The 14,538-nt window shown below is 31.4% G+C and overlaps 1 protein-coding gene across 2 annotated transcripts in view; it reads left to right on the top strand.

Moving 5' to 3' along the window:
• EPRS1 (glutamyl-prolyl-tRNA synthetase 1) overlaps positions 1 to 14,538 on the top strand; it is a 66,008-nt gene that overhangs the window by 18,820 nt on the left and 32,650 nt on the right. The window contains exons 11-19 of one of the 2 annotated variants that reach the window (XM_074309193.1): positions 491 to 575; positions 1,210 to 1,269; positions 1,551 to 1,571; positions 4,718 to 4,828; positions 7,073 to 7,209; positions 8,011 to 8,218; positions 9,408 to 9,520; positions 11,951 to 12,068; positions 13,587 to 13,943. In XM_074309193.1, the coding sequence (XP_074165294.1) occupies positions 491 to 575; positions 1,210 to 1,269; positions 1,551 to 1,571; positions 4,718 to 4,828; positions 7,073 to 7,209; positions 8,011 to 8,218; positions 9,408 to 9,520; positions 11,951 to 12,068; positions 13,587 to 13,943 (1,210 nt within the window). The remainder of the gene's footprint in view (positions 1 to 490; positions 576 to 1,209; positions 1,270 to 1,550; positions 1,572 to 4,717; positions 4,829 to 7,072; positions 7,210 to 8,010; positions 8,219 to 9,407; positions 9,521 to 11,950; positions 12,069 to 13,586; positions 13,944 to 14,538) is intronic. The other variant, XM_074309194.1, reaches the window with a different exon arrangement.

The following is a 14,538-nucleotide window of genomic DNA, read 5'->3' as shown; positions in this document are numbered from 1 at the left end:
TGAGGTCCATTTTGGAACAAGTCTTTAGTGTTTTCTCATTATAGTAATGATTATTTCATATGAAGATACAATTTGTCTAATCAATGCAATTCATTTTACAAGAGATAAAAATGCAACTGGTTTGAGTGATTGAGTCCTTAGGGAGGCAGTATATAGCACAAGGAGTTTTAGACTGAAAATTGGAAGGCCTGGGTTCAGATTTCAGATATGCCAGTTAATAATTGTATGGCCTTTAGCAATTGACCTTTCTTGACCTATTTCCTCATCTCTAATATAAAGGAGTTGAACCAAGTAATCTCAGAGGTATCTATTGATGATTCTGCTACTTTGGCCTCATTAGTATCCCACTTTTATAAGGTAATCGACTCAGAAGTCAACATATAATTCATTATGATGTATATTTTTTTAAAGCTTTATTCTGTTCCTGTGTGTATTCTAACTCTTCATATAACAGAAGTTCTTGAATCACTAATGCTTTACCATTTTTCAGGGATGACCCAAGGTTTCCTACAGTACGTGGTGTGCTGAGAAGAGGGATGACAGTTGAGGGACTCAAACAGTTTATTGCTGCCCAAGTGAGTTGTGTTCATTTCTTTTGCTCTGAAATAAGGCTATTAACCTGTAAATATGTCTTACTGATAGGTGTTTACTTTTCTATCTTCTCTATCCTATATTATGCAAAAATCAGGATTAGAACATGAAAAATTATGAGCTAGAGTTTTAATAGCTCATTTTCCAATTTGATATTTAAGAACATTTCCAGGCTGTATGTGGGTGTGTATCTACATAGGTACACATAGGTACACATAAATATATCTTTTCTTAATTGTAGCTTGCTTGAGGGTGGGAGGGATAAATGGGAGAAAAATCAAGTAAATAAGATGTCTAGCAGAGAACAAACGGTTTACAAGGAAGTAAAGAAAAGATGAACACTTATGAATAAAATTTCTTCTAATATATATATATATATATATATATATATATATATATATATATATATATATATATATATATACTTTCTTAAATTGATATTTGTTATATATTTTGAATCCTCCCTGATGTTCTATTGGGCACATGATAATGTTCTCTTTTGTTTTGTTTCATTTTGTTTTGTTTTGCTTTTCTGTTTTTTGTTTTGTTTTGTTTTGTTTTTATTATTCTGTTTCTTAAACTAAATTTGGGGGAAAATGTTCTAATTTTTTTTTCTAGGGCTCTTCACGGTCAGTTGTTAACATGGAATGGGATAAAATTTGGTCCTTTAACAAAAAGGTATGTGTTAGTTTCAATTCTTGTTTTTACTTCTTTGTACTTATTCTTGAATGATGTAATAAATCTAAAATTCACTGGAGTGCCTGTAAAAAGAAGAAATCATAGAAGTTTTTTGCCCACCTTCAGGAAAATGGAATGTTTCCCTTTTTGTAACATATTAGCACTAAACATATTAACTTGCCAAAAACAGTAGCACAGTGTTTTTAACAGTTTTATGGAAAGGTAATTGTTCTTGCTGTGATTCTTATGAACATTCTGCATTTCATTTTTTTGCTTTCAAGCTGCGAGCTATCTGTAAGAAGGTATTACTTAATGTTTTTGTTTGCCTTAGCACATAGCTTTCAGCACCATATACATGTGATCTGAAATGCCATTATGCTGCTTTGTAGCACAGTCACATTTATAGCAAGGAAAACAGTTGCATTGTCTATATCCAGTGAAAATGCATTATTCCTATTTTTCTTTTTAAGTTTTGTCCTCTGGTGGTCTTAATTTCAAAGGGAAGCTATTATAATTACACTATCTTTCCTTTCTCTGGAGAGGACATAGGATTTTTAAATATGTACATTTCCTTAAATTTCTTTCTTTTTTTTTTTCCCCTGAGGCATTTGGGGTTAAGTGACTTGCCCAGGGTCACACAGCTAGGTGTTAAGTGTCTGAGGTCATATTTGAACTTAGGGCCTCCTGACTTCAAGGCTGGTGCTCTATCCACTGCGCCACCTAGCTGCCCCACATTTCATTAAATTTCACTGATTTTTATGGTTCTTCAGTTTTATTTCCTTTGTCTTATTGTATTCATTTTAATGTTTCTCAATTGAATGTCAAACAAGGAATACTGCATCTTGACATGGTTCATTAATAATTGGCAGCAGATTGCTTGGACACTATAATAAGGCGAATATTTTTAGAATGCCAACTTTTATGCTATGATTTTTGTGATTGTGTGTGTTCTGTGAACTTTTTTGGGGGGGCAGGGGGGGAAGATTGCTGCTTGATTTTGCTGATGCCTTGCCCCTTTTGAAAAGTAATTGCTTGTCTGGCATGTATTATATTTTTTCTTTTGTATTTGGTCAGTAGAGCACATCAAGGAATTATCAATTGGTTCTTTCTGTTGCTGCAGTTATGAATAGTAGAATAAAAATAGTAGAATAAAAGGGATTGTTACCATACTTTTTATTTTAAAAATTACAAGTTATTTGGACCCAGTAATCCACCAACACCATTCTTATAAATGTGTATCTTGGTTTCAAGTTTAAAATGGTGGTGAAACCATAATCATTCTGAGCATCCTTGTGTGCAAGGCAACAGCTTTATACTGCCCTCATTGGTGTCTTTCTTCCCTGCATCTTCTTATGATGAAACTCATTGAAATTTCCTTCTATATAGTCTTTGTGTTCATAGAACATATGAATATATGAACATATAGAATATAGAGCATATGTCATAGAACATATAATATAGCATTTAAAACAAAAGAGCTTTTGCTCCCTCTCAGACTAAAATATAACGAAGGAGCAGAAGGCTAAATTTAACCATCGGATTAAATCAAGCATTGTACATGGGCCACAATTTACCTGCCAGCTGCCTTAATGACTTTGGATAAAACTAAAACATTAAGTTACAGGCATGTTTGGAGCAAGAAGTTAAAACCAGAGAGTATCAAAAAGCAAATAGCAATATTGTTCACTCTAAAATGAAAATGACATTTGTTCCATAAATCTGAATTTTTGTCTTCATTGAACTATTATGACAATAATATTAACCAATTAGTAATATTAACATTTCACTGAAGTTTATAAAGTACTTTATGTGTATTCTCATCTCTGAACCCCTTGTGAAATACATATTAGGGGTAATAATAGTCCCAATTTACAGATGAAAAATCCTGTGTTTCATAGAAGTTTAGTGATGTGCCCATGATCACATAATTTATAAATACCAGGTTTCTTAACTCCAGATCTAGTAGTACTTTATCTTCTCTACTAGTTTTCTATAGTAGTTTGAATTTCATAAAATATATTGTTCCTGACATTGTAGAAAATATTTCAGATACAGACTATAATTTGTTTTGTTACTCTGAAAAAGTTTTAAATAATTTAACCCTGAGTTTTTAGTTCAAAACAAAAAGTGTCATAGGTTTGAAATCTGGAATATAATTCCATCAAAGCTTTGTTTGCCATAAACTCCTAAAATATATTATTCTGTATACAGTTTCAACATAAAAAATTGTATTAAAATGTAAATGACTTTATCCCTTATCACATATTAAGGGCATAATAAATAGTTTTTCCTTAATTTCTAGCCCAAAAAGATATATAAATTTTGTTACCTAGGGACAAAATTACCATTATGGCCTGATTATTATTTTATAAATTCCTAAAATGCTAGAGCTACCTGTATTTAAAAGGAAAATGTACCTGCAAAAATGAAAAATGGATACTTTAAAAAAAAAAAAATAATGTGCCATTTTGGGTACCTACGTGTACTTTTCATACAGTTGGAAAAAAAAAATATATATATATATATATACACACACATACACTCACATATATAAATGCTAATAAGTATAAATATTCACTATCACAATGCCTATTCTAACATCATTACATGCATATAACATTTCTAATTAACTGACCCCTGTGATGTTTCATCTAATGTGTTTTTGAGGAATCAGTTAACACTAAGTGGGATATGTTTATATCCTCTAGTTGTTTTCCCTCCTGTGTTTTTGGTATCCCTCAAATACTGTTGTGTTTTTCCTGGACAATTTTAAGCTGAACTGTGTAGTTAAAAAAGACGACCTCAATTGTAGAAAACCCTTGTTGTTTTAAAGATAGAATAGATTTAGAACATAGCTAGTATGATTATTAAAAGTAATTACAATTTACTGGTTTTTTAGTGTTGTATTATGAAATTGCCTTATTATAGTGACCTAATGCTCTTCTGCTTTTAAAATATTGCTTAATGATTTGTTTAAAAGAAAAATAATCACAAAATATGCATATTTCTTTTAAAATGGGCTTTATTATATCACTGACCTTTTACTACCACCCTTACCACTCTTAGTAGAAGTCTATTGGCAGATTTAGAATATTTACCTATAGAATATAATTATTTTCTGGTGCTCAATAGGAACACTCGTGCTTAGATATTTGAAATGTATTATTTCAGATCCTTTCTACTCTTTTTTTTTTCTTTTGCCTGCCAAGAATTTTTTCTTTGAAAGTTAATTTAAACTTTTTGTAGTTGTGATTTAAATTGTCCTCAGTTGTTTGGCATTTACTTATCAGAAAAGAGTTAGCAGGTAAATAACAGCATATAAGTGCAGTAACAAAGAAAACCAGTTAATATTCCTTGTCATAGCTTTTAATTGTGTGATATTTTGATTTTGACTAGAGGATTTTTAACATAAGGTATTTATTCCTTGCTTTTTTATTGATTTTTGAAGGTTATAGACCCTGTGGCTCCTCGATATGTTGCTTTACTACAGAAGGAAGTAATTACTGTGAACATACCTGAAGCTCAGGAAGAGATGAAAGAAGTGGCTAAACACCCAAAGGTCCCACTGTGATTTTGTTAATGTTTGTCTCTCTTAGGAAAATGGTTAGAGTTTAAAAAGAAGACGTGTAACAGATGGGAAGTTATGGCTAGTATAATTTCTTACTGATAAACTAATCAGTAATTTTTTGGTATATATTTCCCTGATTGTAATATATGGGGAATAAGTTCTGCTTGAAATGTTTATCAGACCAGTTCCTAAAATTTGACCCATTAGAAAAAGTTTATTTCTTCATCTGCAAATTGTAACTAGTAGGTTAAACTTTGACTTGTAAGATCTCTTCCCACCCTTAAAATTTAATGTCTCGGACATAAGGTTAATTGGTACCCCTTCCTTCTATTTCTAAATCTCAAATCCTATGACCATTGCCTTTCTTCCAGAGCTGTAGAACAGATGTTCTTAATCTGGGATCCATGAATTTTTTTTCCCTACTAATTTCATTTCTATAAATTTGTCTTTGGAATCCTAAGTATTTTGTTTTGTGCATTTAAAAAGATTCTAATAAGGGATCTAAAGGTTTTACCCAACTGCTGAAGTTGAGTCCATGACACACACAAAAGTAAGACATCCTTATACATAGAAAATCCTTATTTGCAAACAAGAGGATAATCCTATCTACCTGTTTTGCTGTATGTCATTCTCATAGATCATGAAATCTAGAGCTGGAGTGATCTCAGCAATCATTTAGTCCAACTCTATCATTTTACACATAAGAAAGGTTCAGAAGTCAAACAGGTAGAAAGCTGCAGAGCCAGAAAATCATTCAGATTCAAATCTTCCATTTGTACTTTTTCTACTGTTCCTAACTGATTAGGTAGTGTTCTCAACTACCTTTAATCATAGAAATTGAAACGTACCTCTTTCTGAACTTTTGATCAATATTTGTATTAGATGATGTGAAAAATCCCTTTCTGTCCTAAATTTATCCGTGTGGCTTTTGCATTTTAGTTAATGCTCTGTAGAAAGAGATTTATAAATACACAAAATCACAAGGCATCTATATAAGACAGAGGGCTTTGTAGAGCATCATATTACTGTGATTTGACTATACTCAAGTAACTCCTAATTATCTGTTTTACTTAAAAAGTAAGACATTGGTGCTATAGATGAAAATAGAATGAGCTTTGATTGTGGTTATGGTGCTGTTCTCCATAACTGTCTCCTTGCCACTAACTTAGGCCACAGCCATATTTCTGATTAACCAGCCATGGTTAAACCATGAGAGTTTAATCCAATGATATCAAACTCAAAAAGAAATGGATTCCTATGGATCACGTATTGACTTCAAAATCTACAGATTATCATTATCTGTGTTGTATTTAAACATTTCACAATTACATTTTAATCTGCTTTGGGCTGCACTCAGGAGTTTTGTCCTTTTATTTGCAAAGCTTAATGTATTTTATTTGTCACTTTTTTGTTGTTGCTGTTGCTTCTCCAAATGCTTTCTACTGAGTGTGTGGTGCCAGATAATTGGTAATACTTTACCCAGTTGTGGTTGCAGCAACCTGAGGTAGACTTTATTCACATTCCTTAAGTTTCCAAGATAAATGGTGATGTCCTAATTCGTACCTTGAACTAAAGATGCAGAATGTGCTGCAAAGCGTGCTGCACTTTCCAGCTAAAGTGGCCTTATCTATCAGAGTTGCTTCCATCATTGCACATTTGTGTTCTTGTCTTTTTTTTTTTTTTTTTTTTTTTTTTTTTTTCATTCCTGTGACGACAGCAGGGAGCTAGTATGGATGCTGGTAGTATTTCACTGACACTGGTAGTAAGGGATTGACTGATTGTAATAAACATTTAAACTATTCGAAAGCTAAAACAAGTTTCATTTAAAAGTGTATTAGAGGATCATTAACTTTTATAAAAGTATAGCATTTATTAAGATAGCATTACAAAGAAACATAATTAGGGCACAGATTAATGTTTTTTTTTTTTTTTTTTTTTTTTTTTTTTGTAGTAGCATAGATTCAAAATTAAAAGGGACCCTAGAGTCATGGGATCATAGATTTAGGACTGGAAGGAATCTTGGAGGCCTTTGGTATCCAACTCCTTTTTTATAGCTGAGGAAATGAGGCCATTGTCTGAGAAGGATTTGTACCCAGATCTTCTGACTCCAAGTTTTATCCTTTTATCATACTATCAATTTGTAAATTGATATGCATCCTTGTTCATAAAGTACTTGGATTCAGATTTTTATCAGTACAATTTGTTATATTTATGCTCCTTTTTTTTATGATATAGAATGTTGATGTAGGCCTGAAGCCCGTGTGGTATGGTCCCAAAGTGCTCATTGAAGGTGCTGATGCAGAGACCTTATCAGAGGGTGAGATCGTAACATTTATAAATTGGGGCAACATTATCATCACTAAAATACATAAGTAAGAATTAGTCTTTGTTCTCAATTCTTAATTTTGAGATATTTCTGAACATTTATTTCTTGTGTGTCTGAGCAGTACAGTTTTTCTTTTACTTATTCGTAGATATGTAAATTGTTAGATGTAAGAATTATTTTGTTCTTGATTCATTTGCTGGTTTTATACCACTAAGATAGTATAGTTGTTTTAAAATGGAATGGAACAAAGTCAGTAAAAATGTCCCATTGATTTAATGCTCTTTTTTTGATCCAATGCTAATTCTACAATGCACTTATAAATTGAATCTTTTCATTATTTTGGACAGAGATAACATGTTTTTTATCTTAAGTGCTAGTTGCCTTGATTTAAAGTGGTTTATGTCCACATTGCTTCCTATAATAAATAGTACCTATAAATTTAATTTTAGATTTATTAACTATTAGATAAAATTAAGGTAAGGTAGAACTGGAACTAGTGGAAAGCAGATCCCAGGTTAGTAGGAGGTAGAACTTCTAAATAGTTTGTGGTCAGGCTTCTGATAAAGGTAGAACTGAATTTGAGAGAGCTTCCTTTTCTGAGATTCCAGTCTTCTATTATTTTATATATACACTGTTTTATTTGCAGTCTTAAATCTGAGTTTGTGTTAATAATTATAAGCAAATTCCAGATAATCATGAAGATATATACTATTAGTACCTTTATCAGTAATTCATGTTAAATTTTGTAATGCCAAGTGGCTGGAAGTTTTTAATTCACTGAGGTTAAGATAAACATTATGGAGTTTAAATTCATTTTCTTCAAAATATTTTTCCAACTTATATTTAGGAATTCAAATGGAAAAATTGTATCCCTTGATGGCAAATTGAACTTAGAGAACAAGGACTACAAGAAGACCACTAAGATCACCTGGCTTGCAGAGACTGCAAATTCTTCTCTTATTCCAGCAGTGTGTGTCACTTATGAGCACCTTATTACTAAGCCAGTTCTTGGAAAAGATGAGGACTTCAAACAGTACATCAACAAGAATAGCAAGGTTGTTTAGAAAGCAATTTTCATTTAGTCTTTATGCTATTTACAATTTTTTCTAGAAGTGGAGAGGGTGGTAGCACAAATTCTGAATAATTGATTTTTTTGGGGATATTCTGAAGTCAAAGGAATTTTTTTTTTTTTATTCATTTTTCCAAATTATCCCCTCCCTCCCTCCACTCCCTCCCCCCGATGACAGGTAATCCCATACATTTTACATGTGTTACAATATAACCTAGATACAATATATGTGTGTAAATACCATTTTCTTGTTGCACATTAATTATTAGCTTCCGAAGGTATAAGTAACCTGGGTAGATAGACAGTAGTGCTAACAATTTACATTCACTTCCCAGTGTTCCTTCTCTGGGTGTAGTTATTTCTGTCCATCATTGGTCAACTGGAAGTGAGTTGGATCTTCTTTATGTTGAAGATTTCCATTTCCATCAGAATACATCCTCATACAGTATTGTTGAAGTGTATAGTGATCTTCTGGTTCTGCTCATTTCACTCAGCAACAGTTGATTTAAGTCTCTCCAAGCCTCTCTGTATTCCTCCTGCTGGTCATTTCTTACAGAGCAATAATATTCCATAACCTTCATATACCACAATTTACCCAACCATTCTCCAATTGATGGACATCCATTCAACTTCCAGTTTCTAGCTACAACAAAAAGAGCTGCCACAAACATTTTGGCACATACAGGTCCCTTTCCGCTCTTTAGTATTTCTTTGGGATATAATCCCAATAACAGCAATGCTGGGTCAAAGGGTATGCACAGTTTGACAACTTTTTGGGCATACTTCCAAATTGCTCTCCAGAATGGCTGGATTCTTTCACAACTCCACCAACAATGTATCTGTGTCCCAGTTTTCCCACATCCCCTCCAACATTCATCATTATTTGTTCCTGTCATCTTAGCCAATCTGACAGGTGTGTAGTGGTATCTCAGAGTTGTCTTAATTTGCATTTCTCTGATCAATAGTGATTTGGAACACTCTTTCATATGAGTGGAAATAGTTTCAATTTCATCATCTGAGAATTGTCTGTTCATATCCCTAGTCAAAGGAATTTTTTAAAGATACATAAGTTTTACAGATTCCATAGTCATTTATCATATTTAAATATGTTTTTATAGCTTTTCACATGCTCAGATTTTAAGAAAATGTGTTTTCTTTTAAACTATTGTTTATAGCAAGAAGAACTAATGTTAGGGGATCCCTGCCTCAAGGATTTGAAGAAAGGAGATATAATACAACTACAGAGAAGAGGATTTTTTATTTGTGATCAACCCTATGAACCTTTTAGGTAAGCAATTATCCTTGATTATCATGAGTATAAATTCTATGTTTTTTCCTAATGGTAATGTCTTAAATAATCTCTTTCAAGCTAGGTAATTATCTAGTTAAGTAATAATTGTTCAGAATTTAAAATTGTCATATTTATATTTCTCTATTTAGTATTATTGAATTATTTTACATAACATTTTTATTTTTTATTTATATTTTATTTATTTATTTTATTTTATTTATATTTTTTATTATAATTATAATTTATTTATTTTATTTTATTTATATTTTATTTTAGGAAGGCACATTTTTAATCTGAATAATGTTGTTTAAAATACATTTTACATATTGAAATGGTTACATTTTTAAAATGTCTTCTTTTGAATGAAAATTGCTTTTTTCTTCTGATTCCACCTCTTAGATTGTTATTAAACTGCTTGTAGAAAAACTTTAAAATAAATGCTAAATGAATATTTAGAATAACTTTAAAGATGAATAGCAGTTGCATTGGATTGTATGATTTTTATTAGGATTTATGATATGCAGTATTTTTCTTAAATTCTCTCAGCCATCTCTATCAGAAAATCAAAACTTGGTTCTTAAAGTACATTTAATCATTTTAATTGGCTGACATAAAGTGTTTTGAAGATATAATTTGCCTTTGAGCAACAAATAATATCAGTTTTTATTTTAATATTATTTAGAATAAGAACTCTTCTTTTCATGCATCGTTTATCTTTTTTAGTTCTGACTTCATTTTAAAGTCTTGTTTTGCCATTTGACAAAAGCATGAATAGTTTTAAATTAGATAATGGCATTTGGATTACTTGCTATCTGGGGAAGGGGAGTGAGGGGAAGAGAAGGAGAAAATTTTGAACATAGAATTTTGTAAGGGTGAATGTTGAAAACTTTTTGCATGTATTTTGAAAATTTTTAAAAAAGCTATTTTTAAAAAAATGATGACCGAGAAAATGAGGAAGGTACTATGCTCTTAATTTTTTTTTAACATTCCTTTTTTTCACTTGGCTTCCTTTTCTTTGTCTTTCACAATTTTTATTTTATTTATTTATTTTTTTTGCTGAGACATTTGGGGTTAAATGACTTGCCCAGGGTCACACAGCTAGGAATTGTTAAGTGTCTAAGACTAGATTTGAACTCAGGTCCTCCTGACTTCGGGGTTGGTGCTCTATTCTTTCACAATTCTTAAGTGGAACACTCACTTTATTACTTCATCACCCATCCCATGCATACCTGCCTTTTTTATACAAAGTCCCTGATCAAGTAGATCCATCAAGTGAGAGGAAAAGTGAAGGGAAAATGGCAGTGGGCATATGAAGCTTTGGGGATCAGCATATCTTTGTTGGGAAAATTAAAATTATGTGACAGAATTTCTGATAGAATGTATTTTTACTATAAGCATTTTTATTCTATACCAATGTACTACTAATGTCATAGCAAATGTTAAATGTGCCTTTTAGCAATTTTGTAATACTCTCTCTAAAAATTTTTTTTTTGCATTAATGAAAAAATTGGATATAAATAAAAAGTTGATGCATCATTATTGATTGGCCTTTTTGTTTCTTTAAAAAAATTTTTTTCAAGGGGCAAGTATTTCTTTTTTATTATCTATCCCTCTGTTTTCCTCTCCTATAAAATAAAAAAAAACAAAGAAAGAAAATCTTGATGCATTTCTGTATCATCTAGCAAAATAGATTCCCATGTCATCTTTATCTGAACATGCTCTCTTGCTGAATTTTAAGTTTTATTTCTGTTGGGAGAGGAGTGGCATGTTTTTATCTTCATTCTTTTAGACTCAATACTTTATCATTGTTCATGGATCAAGAGTTCTGAAGTCTTTCATAATTGTTTTTTATAAATTATTCTCATTCTGCTTCACACTGCATCATTTCATAAAGTCTTATTTCCTTTTCAACTGATCATTTTCACATGTCATGTGGCAAAAATAATATTTAGTTACATTTATGTATCACAATTAGCTTAGCCATTCCCTAGTAGGAATTTTATAATTGTACTATTTTACAATTTGGGGCTATTACAAAAAGATCTGTTATAAATATTTTTATACATAGATCCATTTCCTCTTTGTTTGATTTTGGGGAGGGGAATGTAGACTAGTTGTGGTATAACTGTACCAAATGGATAAAATCAAGCAGTTTAGTAACTTTTTGTAAACCCTTTAAAGTTGAGAGATTCTTAGAAAATGAGTAAAGTCATAAACTAATTTGTATATAGATACTTTTGTGAAATTTTAAAAAATCTCAAGGGAGTCATGCATGTAGTCAGATGAACTATTATATCTTGAAGTTAAAAAAAAGTCAGTTTCTTGCATCTTTTTAAAATCTTTTATTCATTTTAAATATTTTAAATTTTTATTCAAGAAATTTCATAGTGTTCTCTTCCCCCCCCCACATCCTATTTTTTATTTTAGCCCATATAGTTGTAGAGAAGCTCCATGCATTTTGATATACATCCCTGATGGCCACACAAAAGAAATGCCAACATCTGGCTCAAAGGAAAAGACTAAAGCAGAAACAACAAAGAATGAGGTAAATGTGTTATTTTTTATAACTATGATGGTAAATTAGCAAGAATTGTTTAGTACTTTCAGTTTTCATATTAGGAAATAGTGATGATGTCTCTGTCATATGAAAATGAGTGTGAACTTTAGATTTCTATCCTTATATGTTTTTAAGTTAAAGTTTGCATGAGATAATATTTTTGTTAATTGAAAAATAATAAAATATTTAGAAAGTAGAAATAAGGTTTTTTAAAAAAAAGAATCAAATAAAACAAGTTGTTCTTGTTTTAATTATGCTACTATATGCCAAAATTTAGGGCATAAAGCCCTGTGATTTCCATTCTAGTAGACATTTTTAAAAATGAAAATTGCTATTGATATTTATCTTCTTTAGGATAAATTTTTCAAAAATTGATAATCTTTTCATGATAAGTTTTTATTCCAGCAGTTCCCTGAGTAAGCAATTTAAAACACTTTAAGTAAGAATACCAAATTATTTGTATATTCTAACTTCCAGCCTACCTTTTCCAGTCTTTACTTCATTCATTCAATCCTACAGCTATATTTACCTTATTAATGATTCTCGTGTAAGATAATCCATGTTTATTCTCTATGCCTTTGTATTGTTTTTTTGTCAGGCCTGGAATCCTTGTCATTCTCTCTTGCCTTTCAGAATCCCTAATTTTCTTCAAGGCTTAGCTCAGATGCCACTTGCTGTCTTGATTCTCTACCTGTTTTCCTCTTACCCTACAAAGTCTTTCCTACTATCCTAGTACATATTGTTTCACATAATCTTAGCTCCTTGAAATTAGGGACTGATTTGCTTTTGTCTTTATACATAATACAGTATGTGATGCCTAGTATCTTTATACATAATACATTATCTGATGCATAGTAGGTACTTAATGAATGCTTGCTCATTGATTGATCATGATACTTCATTTTCTTCCTAAAGTAATTTTTTCTTCAGTACCATTTTACAGGAAAAGATTTGTTAGCTAAAGTTCAATTCTGCTTTAAAAAAAAAAAAAGTTTAAAGCTATTCTTTGTCTGGAAAAACTATATGTGTTATGAGGATGTTTTTTTTTTTTTTTTTTTTTTTTTTTTTATTATATATATATATATATATATATATATTTTATAATATATCCCTGTATTCATTTTTCCAATTTACCCCCCCTCCCTCTATTCCCTCCCCCCGACGACAGGCAATACCATACATTTTACATGTGTTACAATATAGTCTAGGTACAATACATGTGTGCGAATATCACTTTCTTGTTGCACAATAAACATTAGAATCCGAAGGTACATGCAACCTGGGCAGACAGATATTAGTGCTAACAATTTTCATTCCCCTCCCAGTGTTTCTTCTCTGGGTGCAGCTACCTCTGTCCATCATTGATCAACTGGAAGTGAGTTGGATCTTCTTTATGTTGAAGATTTCCACTTCCATCAGAATACATTTATGAGGATGTTTTGAAAAAAATTATTATCTGCATTTCATATGAACTACATATTTAATTTTTGTTTTCTGCCTTTAAAGATAACTACTTTGAAAGAAAAACCTATGCCACCTGTTCATAAGGATCTTGAGACTCCAGAAAATGCTTTGGCCCTTTACAATAAAGTGTCTGCTCAGGGCAATGTAGTTCGAGAATTAAAAGCAAAGAAAGCAGCCAAGGAAGATGTGGATATGGCTGTAAAGCATCTTTTGGCTTTGAAAGCTGAATATAAAGAGCATACTGGCCAGGAATACAAACCTGGAAATCCTCCAGCTATAGTACAAAAGAATTCCCCCGTGTCAAACAGTTCCTTTACTACAGACAATAAGGCTCTTTATGATCAAGTTGCTGCACAAGGAGAAGTGGTTCGTCAACTCAAAGCAGAAAAGGCCTCAAAGGTAAGCTTAATGAGATGATTAAAACATTTTTAAGTGCAAGAATTAAATCTGCTTACACCGAACACAATATTTTTAGATCCCCTAGCTTAACTTTCATAAACTTCAATTCTTGCAATTTGTAACATGTTATAAACGCAATAATTTTTCACATTTCCTTGGCTTTGGCTTTAAGTATGTAGGCCCTGAATGCCAGATTATTACATGTCTAACATTAATCAGTGTAGATCTTAGACATCAGTGCTTGAACTGTATTTCAAGGAATGTTCTTGGGAATCCCAGTCTCTTAGCAACAGTCTAGCATTTCCCAGCATTCAGGGGACATTTATAACCTTTCCAAAGAAAGTTTAGGGAATTTTGCCCTCCTTTTCAGGAGAGGTTTATTGGGAGTTCATTTTGCTGGAAAAAATCTAGATTTCCAAGTTTAGTGATTATTGTGTTTTAATAAGATAGCTATTTGATGATTTATATATCACAAAATATTCTCAATTATCTTATAAGGTAGTATGAGTATTACTAACTCTATTTAATAATAAATAAAGCAGTTACAAGTCAGTAAGTGAAAAAGCCAGTCTTAACTAGTTCTACTCCCACTATA

Source organism: Sminthopsis crassicaudata, chromosome 4 (genome assembly GCF_048593235.1).
Source record: "Sminthopsis crassicaudata isolate SCR6 chromosome 4, ASM4859323v1, whole genome shotgun sequence".
NCBI lineage: Eukaryota > Metazoa > Chordata > Mammalia > Dasyuromorphia > Dasyuridae > Sminthopsis > Sminthopsis crassicaudata.
This window is presented reverse-complemented; position numbering and strand designations above follow the sequence as displayed.